General features: G+C 46.5%; 1 protein-coding gene across 2 annotated transcripts in view; it reads right to left on the bottom strand.

Moving 5' to 3' along the window:
• The window catches only part of RIPOR2 (RHO family interacting cell polarization regulator 2), a 110,438-nt gene that overhangs the window by 57,596 nt on the left and 40,137 nt on the right, over positions 1-12,705 (bottom strand). The window contains exon 1 of one of the 2 annotated variants that reach the window (XM_014264303.3): positions 11,333-11,686. The exons of the other annotated variant lie outside the window; for it this stretch is intronic. Coding sequence (XP_014119778.2) covers positions 11,333-11,543 — 211 coding nt within the window. The 5' untranslated portion in view covers positions 11,544-11,686. Of the gene's footprint in view, positions 1-11,332; positions 11,687-12,705 lie in introns of those variants that run through there. 2 annotated transcript variants of the gene reach the window in all.

Raw genomic sequence — 12,705 nt, 5'->3', positions numbered from 1 at the left:
CATCAGAACTACAGTTAAAATGTGACCCCAGCCCATGTTCACCTCCATACTCCCCTTGCACCCTCACCTGCATTTGAGAAACACATTTTGAGTAAGCTCTAAACACAGAGGAGGAGAAAACCTTTCTTTATACATGCACAGGCATTCTGGTTCTTCTCCACTCCGTGATATGAAGCAGACAACTGGCCTGGAAGGACCAAGGATTATATATTATATTATATGTATTATATGGGGCGAGACACTATAGGACATGTTAGCAAACATCAAAGGTATCCTCAGTCCATGACTGAAAGAGCAAGTCAGGAGCACCCAGGACTTTGGCCTGCCTTGCTGCGACCCTCAGCAGCAGCATAGAGACAGGCCCTGCCTTCCTACTGATCTGTGAGCCCCACAGGTCATGGCAAGAAGGGGAGGAGCTGCAGGGATGGTGAGCATGGTCTAGGGAAAATGATGGTCAGGTAGAAGGAGGCTGCAAAGGCTGGGGTGGAAGCAGGAAGCAAAGGAGCAAATAATGTCAGACATTTAAAAATCTGGTTCCATGTATGAATTCTGCAGTGCTGCATGCAGGTCTTCCTGCATGTCCCTAACAAGGCAGTTTCATAACAGAAACCCAGAAGAGTCCTCAGGTGCAAAGGCTCCAAGCAATTTCCATCCTTACTTATGTTAGTGTAACACCAGAGCTGCCTTGTAATCATTCCCAGATAAACTGCAGTACAGTGACCTGTCGAGGTCTATGGTGCAGAGACCGTGTTCCTCTTTCCTTCTTGTGAACCAAAATTCTGCACAGAGGACTGCAGCTTTGAGAAATTATTTTCATTTCTTCCCTGCCTCCAAGATACCACCACTTCCCTCTTTTCCTCCCCAGCGCGTATTTCTGTGGCTTAAATATAGCAAACACAAAACAAGTGCAGCACACACAGAATGCCATTCGGGGGAGCGCAGTGAACATGCTGCCTCTGTAATGTAATGAGCCCCAAGTGCATCTGCCAAATATTTGGACTGAGATTCCAAGGGAGAGCGGGTGGTCTGTAGCACAGAGAAACTCCAACCAAACCTTCAGACCAGCACCCCCAGGCATCTCTTGGGGAGATACACGTTCCTTGTTGGTCCAGCCTGCCTTCACCTGGAGGTGATTGACCATTCATAGCAGCTATTTCCTCTAGGAAGGGTGAAGAGCAGCTTTGTGTGAGTGGATTTAAAATTCATAAAGAATAAGTAAAGCAAATAAGAAGTGTTTCTTTAGGGGTGTGTTCTGGCTTTGTGGCTGAGGTTAAATGACACCAGTGAAACCATGCCAGTTTTTGAACATCTGACCCTGTGTACTATTTTCAGTGCAGTGATTTTTGAAGTGATTAATGACAACAACTTGGCACTACTCAGAGGCTGGTGTTGCTGATTAAGCTAACTCTTCCTTGGCTCACAACAGGCATCAGGAATGGAGTGGGCAGGAAGCTCCCCAGAGTGACAGAAGAGGCAGAACACATCAGGACCTCCTGAGCTGCCTGTGTTTCAATGGGGAAATTAGAAAAAAAAAAAACTACTGACATCCAACTCCACAGCTGAGCTCAGCAGTGCTGGACTGCTCTGCTCCTCCTGTGGCTTTCTTTTTCTTTAAGAATATTTTGTATGGATTCTTTTCAACATTCCCACCTCTCTCAATTAAAAAAAAAAAAAAAACCAACAGCCTCGCTTGTTAAGTGTGCACTGGGATTGTTATGTGGCATTCCTAGCATGTGTTGGGAGGAGGATCTCAGAGATGCTATCTGGTTTCAAATCTATCTACATCTATAAAGTATCTCTTCTCCAAGACCCTCAAGAAAAGGAAATCTGTTAGTTCAGAGTGAAGGCAGTGAGCAGGACTCCAAAACTTACAGGAGCTCTCAGGTGGCAAACTGCACTTCTACACAGTCACAACCAACTGCTAAAAAGAGCACAGTGCCTTATAGATAATATCCACGTTCACAACAGAGCTCTTCCACTGCTCTGAGCTACCATGAAATGAGAAGGATGTGAACAAAGCTCCAGTTATGCCATGGAGTCTGAACACTGGCCAGTCTTTTAGCCACTGGCATCTTAATCACAAATATGAGAAAACTGTGGGGCCCATGTGTGAGATTTTATGATCTCATCTCCCTGAGGTCCTGCAGGAGTCCTTAAAAATTTAATGACTATGTCAATGACATATATTGAATATATTCACAGAGCTTTTAGCCATTCTGCCAAGCTCCTCAGAGAGGCTGTCCCTCTCTCTTCTGCCACAGGTGACTGTGGCACCCCTCCAGGGAACCTCCTGGATACCACTCAGCTGCTGCCATACCTGAACCACAGGTGCACTCCCTGAGGAGTGAGGAGGGCTGAGGGCTTTTCACCCTGGTGTTACACAGCAGGAAGAGAGGATCAGTTGCACAAAAGCTCATCATTGCAGGTCACTTCCCCTAGGGCTGGGCATAGGGAGGGCAGGAAGGCAGGGCTGGCCTGGGGAACAGCTTGCTGTGATGAAAGGGGAGCTTTTGCAAGCCCTTGTGTGCACTGTTATAGTCACCTCAGAGAGCTCTGAGTTTTTGGGGCAGTTTTGGGGTTTCCTTCCCAGGGTGGTCATTTCACATGGGATTTTGGGCTGAAGCATTTATTTTGCTGGACTATTTTGACTACTTTTCTTTTCTGTGGAATGGGTTGTGGTTAATTTAGGCAGGCTCACACAATGCCATGACATGGGCAGTAAATCCAGGGCAGGGCTCTGGTTAGTGAAGCTGCAGGAGCAGCCTGGGTGCTGAGCTCCCCCATCACAGTGCAACAGAGCAGCAACAGGTGCATGCAGTTTTCCCAGTGGGGCATGACTAAAAGCATCACTGTGCACTGCGGAAACCTAGTCCAGGCCCATGTGGGCATTACCTTAGCTACTGGATCTTGGTTAGAGGCAAAGCTCAAGTAAATATCACTTTAGTGGTAAGCAGCTGCTGCAGGGCTTTCTCCTTGAACCTGCTATCACAAAGATGAGTCTGCCCCACTGCTGCAGTGGATCTGCCTCCTGTTGCCCTGTGGGTGGGAATGCTGGGCTGGGGACCCCAACAGGCACCAGCCACACTTGTGCCCTCTGCTGCCAGGCTAGCACCAGGGGACTACCATGGTCAGCAAAAGAGCCCAGGTCTGCCAGCAGTGAAGGATCCCTATTTCCATGCCCTGAACTGGAACCTGGAGGGGCTTCTTGTTTCCACCCTTTCCCTCCCTCCTTCTTGAACACACTCATTATTGGCTAAGAGGAACATAAAGTAACCAGTTTAAGGAGCTAGAGCATTAAATCTCAGAGAAGGCTGGAATAGAGGTCATTGAAACTGCCCCAGTTTGGGTGCAGCCAGATGTGTTTATCCACTGTGTTTATCTCTTCAGACAAGGGCTGGTCACAGCAGGCTTTTCCCCAAAATACCAGTTTTTTTTCTCGCTCTCCATGGCTTCATATCTTTCTGCTTTACTTCTCATCTTCCAAGCTTTTTTCAACTATTAGAACTCAAGGTATCATTTCCAAGCTCTGCATCTCTGAACTTTCCAACTCCCAGACTACCTGCAATTAAACTACAGAAAGCCAATGCCAGCCCCCATTAAGTTATGCAGATTGAAGCTTTTAATGCTCAGGACTTCCATAGCACTTTTGCTTCACCTGTTTTCCAGTGGCCAAAGACACGGGAATATCAGGGACTCTTTCACAGCATAAACCCCTGCTTCAAACCATTTCCCTGCTCCTGGATGCCAGATCAACAACACAATGCTTAAAATTCTGTGTGGCCTGACAACACCCCTCACTCCCACAAGCAATGCTGAGATATAGAAGAAATCCTACTATTGGGATGGGAAATCTTCCCACCATCAACTTTTTAGGGCCTCTGTGACATTGTCAAGTGCTTGACTACTCTCTCCCTCTCTCTCCCCCCCCCATCCACACACACAGACTGTTTTCACTCCTCGTCTTTTAACTCTGCACTTCCTGACCCGCTTGTTTTGTGCCTGTCACACCCATGGCCACAAGGCTTTGGTTCAGCATCCAGGCAGGCGGAAGCTCATTTCACAGGCGGCTGAGCTGTGCCTCGAATTATTAAAGGGGTGAAGTTGTTTACGCCACCCACTTGCGTTGGCCAAGACACATTTATTTTGTGAATTTAATGACGGGACTGAGCGACAAAAAGCTCGTGTTTCTTGGAACTTTGTAAAGATGCTCTGTAAAACCAGGAGGGGGAAAATGTGTGGAAAAAAAAGGCAGCTTTGCTGCAGCCTTTGGTGTGACACTTGTTTTGCAAGCTTAGAAGGCGCCCCAAGCACACCTGATCAGTGGTTTCTCTCTAGCTTGTACATACCTTCCTCCTTTCTCTGAGGGCTGGTTAAATGCCACTTGTTTATTTGGCCTGGATTTTCCCCTCACTGTTGTTATTATTAGTGATCTAGAAATATCATCAACAGATATGAACAAAAAAAGCTGCCTTCCAGAAATGGAGAAGGAAGCACTGAAAAGATCAAAAGTTTTAATTAAAAAATCGGGAGAAAACAAAGCAGAAAGGGTCTCTTATTTCAATCTTTTTTTAATTTGGGGGATCATGGGCTCAAACTTTTCTGCTTCATATATGGAGTGCGATGCCCTGTTTAAAATAACGCTCCAGCTGCCCAGGACAGCTGGAAGTTCCAGAGCACTGTGGGTGGGTCAGTGTGGGGGCGCCTGGGGTGGGGATGGGCATCTCACACAGACTCCTCTGACCACAAAAAGCTCTCACCCCCGTCTGCATAACTCTGAGTCCACCCATGGACCACAACCAGAATGAAGCAGCTGTGAGAAGCAGGTGAGTGGAGCATTTAGTGTAAACAGGAATAACAAAAATGCTCCATAAGGCAGCACCCTTTTTTCCTTGCCATCCTTGTCCTGTGTGTTAAAATAGGTCTGATCATGCTCTGCAGAAAGGTGCTTCAATCTGAGTTTTTAGGCCAAATATCTCACTACAATCCATCTATCTGGATGAAGCAGACACCGTTGCCTTGGTGATGGGATTTCTCATCCTCTGGGCTGCAGCGAGTACAGCACTCACTTTCTCCAGGAATGTGAGATAAGCCAAAAGGACAAGTAGGGCTGCTGGGACCTGTAAATGTTTTCAGGACACTGATCTGCAGTCTCCCAGCAGTCAGGAAGGAGAAGCTCCCATGCTTGATACATTGCAAGGCTGCTCATCCTTACAACAGCCTCCTGAAGTATTGGGAACTTGTATGCTGGATAAAAAGCAGCCGTGTCAAACTCTCTGGGGTGAAAACATAGGAAAAAAATTATCTCTGTATATCTCTGAGGTGAGCATCTGCTGGAATACCATACTGATATGAACACATGAGAATCATTAGAAAACAATTCTCCTAAAGTTACACCCCTTTGATGTACTCTGTGGGGAGGGGTCACACCTGAGGGGTCTCACCAAAGCAGGGCTAGATACAGCATGGAAAGAAAACTAGTCCCATGGGTCACAGACAAGCTGTGACATGGATGGCCCCATGTGACATTTGACAAGCCACTGCAGTTGTATGTCCAAGAAAAGCACAGTGTCTAGTGTTGCTTCAGGGAAAGAGAAAAGTTGCTTAACCTGAATTGCTGCTGAATAAAGAGTCTCAACTATAAGTTAACATCCAAGGCTTTATCCTCAGTTTTCTCTAACATCTCTAACCTCACTATGTGCAGGCAGCGCACATAATCATGTACAGCAGCTACCTTTCATTTCAGCTAAGCCTCAGAGCTGGTCCCAAACCCCAGAACTAAAGCTCTTTTCTCTCTTGTAAAGGACAGGCAGGCTTTACAAGGATGCAAAGGCATCTGATGCATTTTTGAAGCGCACCTTAAACATTTGATGCAGTTCTGTTCTCACAGGAGCCTTGATGGGCAGCAGTGCTGGAATGTATCTGTATGCCAGAAGGAGCATGTCAGGCCTGGGCAAGGAAAGGGCCCTGGGACTCTGACTCTGTGCAGTGCACCATCTAAAATGGGGCTCTGGTCTACTGAACTGGAGCACACCCTTAATGAATGTAATGAAAAAGACAGTGTTGGTTTCTCTACCCCATTATTTGGAAACACTGATAGGATTTTGTGTGGGCTTTGACCTGACAGGGAGGTTATGGCTACCCCATGTACAACCAGAGGGCATACACAGGAAGTGGGAAATGGACGTGTGAGGAGAGGTCAGTGTAGAGCAGTTGCAGGAAAAGATCTGCAATAAATCACAGCTTAATTTCTACTTTTTCTGTGCATTCTCAGCGTAGATAGGGTGCTAACAAAATATTTGGACCTAATTCTCAAAGGAATACCAAGCAAGTTTGCCAACAACACTAAATTGAGAGGAGCTGTTGACGCCCTTAAGGGCAGTCAGGCCCTGAAGAGAGACCCTGACAAATCAGAGGAGTGGGCAATCACCAACTGTAAGAAGCGCAACAAGGGCAAGTGCTGGATTCTGGACTTTGGATGGGGCAACCCTGGTTGTGTGTATAGACTAGAGAACAAAAGGATGGAGGGAAGCGCTGTGGAAAGGGACCTGGTTGATGGCAAGTTGAACCTGAGTCAGCACTGCCCTGGCAGCCAGGAGGGCCAGGGGTGTCCTGGGGGCATCAGACACAGCATCACCAGCCAGGCAAGAGAGGGGATTGTCCTGCTCTGCTCTGAGCTGGGGTGGCTTCACCTCCAGTGCTGGGGGCAGTTCTGGGTGCCATCATATAAAAAAGATATTAAACTGTTAGAGAGTGTCTAAAGGAGGACTATGAAGATGGTGAAGGGCCTTGAGGGGAAGCCATAGGAGGAGCACCTGAGGTCACTTGGTCTGTTCAGCCTGGAGAAAAGGAGACTGAATCTCATTGCAGTCACAACTTCCTTGTGAGGGGAAGAGGAGGGCCAGGCACTGATCTCTTCTCTGTGGTGACAAGTGACAGAACCCAAAGAAACTGCATGAAGTAGAGTCAGGAGAGGTTTAGGCAGGATATCAAGAAAAGATTCTTCACCCAGAAGGTTGCTGGGCACTGGAACAGGCTCCCCAGGGAAGTGGTCACAGCACCAGCCTGACAGGGTTCAAGAAGCATTTGAACAATGCTCTTGGGCACTTGAGTCATACTCAAGGTATGAGTCTTGGAGGTATCATGTACAGGGCCAGGAGCTGGACTCGATGATCCTGATGGATCCCTTCCAACTCAGCATATCCTATGATTCTGTGATGTGCTGGCCATGTTTGCTGACTGCTTGCAAACTCTGCTCATGGATGTGCCTGCTTGATCCAGGAGCTCCTGCTGTGCTGAGCCCCTGGTCCCAGTCAGAGGCTGTGCTGGTGCAGTGGCATCACAGCTCTGTGTGAGCCCTCAGCTCTCCTCCCAGGGAAACCAGGGTCTGCCAAGAGAGGTGACTTGTGCTCAAATTCCCCTCACTCTCTGGGCTTGGCTCCTCATCTTAGACAGAGCCAGGGGAAATCCACACCATCACTGCAGGCTGCACTGAGGAGGGGAAGCCTAGTGCTAGTGGAAGGGATTTCTTTTTAATGAAATATAACTTCAGAATCCCAGGCACTTAGAGTCACTAAAAATTAAACAGCATTTTGCCCAAAGTGGGTATTTGACCTAACAAAGTTTTAAAAGTAACTGAAGATGCTTTGAGTTAACATAGTGAGTAGGGCTTAAAAGAAATTAAACCTATCACTCCCCGTGCTTTCAAAAGACTAAAATAATTTATTTTTTAAACTTTTCCGCATTACAGCTGTGCCCTGTTCAACACTGACCACGTTGCAGACCACGTAAGCACTTGCAAAATCTCTGCAAAACCTCGAAGGAGAGAGCACCATGTCAATGCAAGGCACTGTTATTACAAAACAAGGGAAAGAGCTAACAAAGTTTCTTTGAGGTTGAACATTTCGAAGCTTTGAATGCCTGTTGCATTTTTGTGAGGATAGTTCTAGCCTATTTTGTCACATCCAGCTTTGTGACTTGCGATTTCAAGGTATAATAAGGAAAAGCAATGCCTACTGAAGGACAAGTAAAAATTGTGGCATTATGGATTATGCTGCAGAAAACATGGAAGTTTTCAACAAATGTTTTGGTTTGCATGTGGGAAAATATCAGTTATATGTGGGAAAATATCAATTTTCCCACTGATATAGATCTGACAATCTATATCAATGGGAAAATATTTCCCCCTTGATCTTTCCCAGAAGACAGTTTAACACTGTAATTTTGAGAAAAGTTATCCTAGGAACTTCTTGTTGATATTTCAGAAAACTTGCAACACCACAGTAATTCCAGGGAGCTGTAAATAATGTTGTGTTACTAATAATGTGATAGCCTGGCAGTGGCCTTGGCCTCATCAAGGAATAGCTGATGTTGAAGTCATATAAGCAAAATTAAAGGCGATGGAGTACAATCAGTGGCAATCATTAGGATTTTAGAGAAAATAATTGTATTGATAGTGTACTCAGACTTCAGTAAGAAGCAGAACTTGGTACTGCATGAGATCTTTACACACATAACCCAGCTGAGAAATCATCAAAGATACCAGTTTCTAAAGAGGACATACAAAGATTGGTTCTCCTCCATGGGACTGAACTATTTTTAAGTCAGTGATCTGAAAGGGAACTTTAAACAGTGATTGACTGAGTATGGCACAGATGGCACAATGTCTGGAGAAGTGGAAAACAGGCTACTTGAGGAAGTGAGGTGATTCATCTGGTTTTAGTATAGGCATAGCTGGGAGCAAGGGAGATAAGCCATCTTGACAGGATAACATTGACTTTGTCCTGAGAAATTTGAATCTGAAAGACTTGAGGATTAAAGAGAAAAATCTGAGAAGAGCAGACCCTCATGTGATGCTGCAACCTGAAAGGACTTCAGCAGATCCTTGGACTGATCCTGATATATTATACATTTACTTAAGAAGTATGAGTAAACACGTCATGTAACTTCTGGATTTGTCCCTGGTCTGACAGTTTTGGAGCACTGGGCTCCATGTTGGCGTCCACATGTCTCCAAGGGACTGGTCTCAAAAACCATGAAAATTCTTAACAGATTAAAACTTTATAAGTGAACACTCATTGGTAACAGTCTGCTTGGCAAAGGATGAGAGTGGTTTGCATATTGCCTGTAGATAGTTATATGAGATTTTTATATGTACAAGCAATAATGAGATCTTAGCTCTCCTGGACAGGAGGGAAACTAACTCCAAAAAAGCAGAGACAGATCAGTGCTAGAAGAATTAAAATGTAGCTGTCTTTAACTGTGATGGTAGCTAAGCCTTGGGATGACTTTAAAAGGTGGACAGAGATTTGCCATCATCACTTTCCAAATCAAGGTGGATGTGGAAAATAATAAAAACTAGGTCAAGCCCTAAGAGCTGAGGTCTGCACTGAGCTGGGAGTTCAGTGCCTGACAAGTGCCTCCATCTGGCCCGAAAATCTGCGACGAAGTTTTGGCTGTGACTAAATTTTGGCTGGCGCCTGAGGCTGCAGCAGGAGCGGGGCGGGGCTGCCCTGTGACCCGAACGGGCCCCGCTGCTCCCGCCCGGATCCCGCCCAGCCCCAGGGAGCGCTCCGGGTTCTCCAGGGTCAGCAGCGCTCCAGAAATAGCAGCCAGAAAGCTAATGCTTCCTTGCTAACCCATTCAACAGCGAGGAGAGGGGACTGAAGGGGAAGTCTAGCACTGTGCCTGTGTTGTTTGGGCTCTCCAGCTGGCAGGTTTGGGAGCCAACAATCTCTGTCTGAGAGAGCAGCTGGGATACAACTGTTCCCAGTTACACGTAGGTGAGTCGAAGAGGATGTCACCAACTCATAGCCTCGTAGGATACTTTAGGTGGGTGGGACCTCAGAAAATCATCTATTCCAACCTCCTGCTCCAAGAAGGGTCATGGAAAGGTTTTTAAAATGTTCCTGCCTTTGAAAAAGCAGAGCCTCCTCTAGCTGTTTCTGGATCAGCCCTGCCAGAAACAACTTAGCTGAGAGGCTGGAACAGATTTTTGAAGTGGTGTATCATTCCCTTCAGATAACACAATATATATGTCGACTAACCTGCCCACATTTCTCTCCTTCCCTTAAACATTTCTGATTAAGAACATGAGCTAAAGGTTTCAGAAACAGCAAATAAGCTTAAAAACCCACTGGCTCTTTAGAGCAATTGCAAATGTCCATATCAAGTCAGAGCACGTGGATGATTATCCTGGGAAGCAGCATCCACTTCTGTTGAATGCAGGATGCAGCAAATGCAATGGGGTACTTTCAGTGCCAGTTGATTTGCCCACTGGCATGAGGTGTTTCCTGGACTACTAGGTTTTCTTCCACAATGCAAATGCACTGACCTCTCCTGTCAGCAAATTCATTGCCCTTCTGAGCCCAGACTGGGATACAGGGTGAGAAGTGGGGGCATAGAGACGTGAGAAATGTATTTGAGTACGGAGAGAACATCATTGAGACTGCTTTCTTTTCTGAGCTGATGCCTTTCACTGAGGCTCAGATAACTTGATTTGGCACTATTCACTGCTAAGTTTTCCATACCAACCGCAGCTGAGCTTTGTTTAAATGAGGCTTGCTGAAGCTGTGCTGAAAGTGAGTTTAAAGGTTCACAGTCTTTGGAGTGGATCCAGGCAGCCTTTTGTGCCTTCAACTCCCTTAGAAACTGTGGAGGGCTGGGGGCTGGGAGAAGATTTGCATGAGCAAGTTCTCCCCCTGGCTCAAGTGCAAAGGGGAGCAGTGAGCAACGGCAGAAATTGAACACCATGGGCCAGATTCTTCCTCGTCCTCCTCTGGGCCCTCTTATCTGTGTTTCTGCTATTTTGACTTGATAGTACTCAATACACATGTAAATGATGGTACAGAATGCAAGCAACAGGAAACAAGCACAAGCAGAAGCAGTTTTAGGGATAAGAAGTTATGACACTGGCTTTGTATCTCAGGTTGTGGCAGTTGGAGAGGAGAATGCTAATTCTGCTCAGATAATTTAAGTAGGAGGTCACCCTTAGCTCAGTAAAGAGCTGCTACCACTTTAACCACAGCTGCATCTGTGCTGTTGAATGCCCTATGTGCTACTTTGCACAGTGCAGCCACTGTAGAGAGTACACTGGGTGTCCCCCTAGCTTTCTTCTGCAGTAACTTCCTAGAAGCTGCTGAACCAGTGTGAAAGTATTTTTATTGTATCTATGGTCCCTTTGTTCTCCATTCTCTAAAGAGAAAAAGAGTCTGGTCACCCTGTGACCTTGAAGCCCAGAGACAACTTCAGATTTACACAAGAAATACCACCCAGGCTAGTAACCGGTCTCTAGTCTGAGTAGGAGAAGGATTAGTTTAATAAAAGATGACTTTACCTTCCCCAAAGGAATCATCTTCTTCTCCGAGTGCAGTCAAATCTTCTTGGGAGTTCTGCATCGTGGCAAGGATGCAGCTCAGGGCGCAGCCAGAGCCGAGTGCTTGAACCTGTTCCTGTGCTACAGCTCGACTGTTTCCTTTCACCAGTTTCCTAAATATTTTGGTGGTAACAGCTTCCGCATCTGCACTTACGAAAACTATCTCATTCATACAAATGACGCCTCCTGTTTTTACAGTCAGCCTTTGAGATGAGCTTTGAGGTGGGGTGTTTTTACTGCTGAGAGAGAAGTTGATTTTGAGAGCAGAGGAAGCAGGACAAGCTTGAAATGTACCCTGCCCTGTTGCTGAGTGCCATAGCTGCGCAGCAGCGGCAGCTCTGTCAGCCCGGGGTGTTAAAAGTTTTGCATATGAATGGGAATGTTTTCTGGTGGCAGAGGTAGAGCTGGAAACAGCTCGCCCTGCTTGGACTGCAGAGCAACTCCTCCCTTTCACCCCAGGGACAGTGTGACAGGAGGGAACCCCCAGGCTCTTTCACTGTCCTGTGTTGATGGAACTAATTTTTCTTTTAGCACGATGGCAGTGGCATCACTTTCTCACCCACGCTGGGGTGGCCCATAGCAATGGACACATGGGCAAGCTGGAAACCATAGGTGATGGCAGGTGTCCCATGGGCAAATGCCTTGGCAGGGACATGATTCTCACAGTCACACTCACCTGAGTCACAGTCTGTGGTGCAATACCAAACCTAAGGACCTTCCTGATCAGGTGTGCAACAGAACAACACCAAAGTAAAACTTGCTGTCTGCCAACAATGGGCATATTATTTGAGTATCTCTGTCACTCCTAATTCGGCATCATACTGGTCTGTCCTGTCACTGTGCTTCTTGAACTTTATATAGCAAGTTGACTCCTTTGTGTCAGGTCCCTCAGTTTAGGAGAGGACCTTACCTACAAACTAATTTGCTCTAAACTTGTACAAAAACACATTTGGCCTTTAGGAAGTGTCTGAGCCTTGCATAGCCCTGCTGTCTTAGCGGTCCCCTCAGGGATATGTCTGTCCACTGTGGGGCCTAGCACAGGCAGCTCTGCTATCAGAAGTTAGAATGCTATGACAGTAAACCTGAGCTGAGCACCAGTTTCTCAGTCTAGTAACTGCACGTGTCACCACACCCTTGGAAGCGAGACTGCCGGCACAGCAGCCGTGTTCACTGCAGCTTCCGGCCAATGAGTCACAGATATAATGAGCTCCTCTCTAGTTATTATGTTGGGATTTTTTAAAGCTCTCCCAGCAGGTGTCTGCAGACCCTGCACAACTTAAACTAAAGATGGGACAAGTCCATTTGAAGCACCTGATTTCACCCAGCCCAGGCCA

Source organism: Zonotrichia albicollis, chromosome 1 (assembly GCF_047830755.1).
Source record: "Zonotrichia albicollis isolate bZonAlb1 chromosome 1, bZonAlb1.hap1, whole genome shotgun sequence".
NCBI classification, from domain to species: Eukaryota; Metazoa; Chordata; class Aves; order Passeriformes; family Passerellidae; genus Zonotrichia; species Zonotrichia albicollis.
Note: the sequence above shows the minus strand (reverse complement) of the source record. Positions and strands in the feature narration are given on the sequence as shown.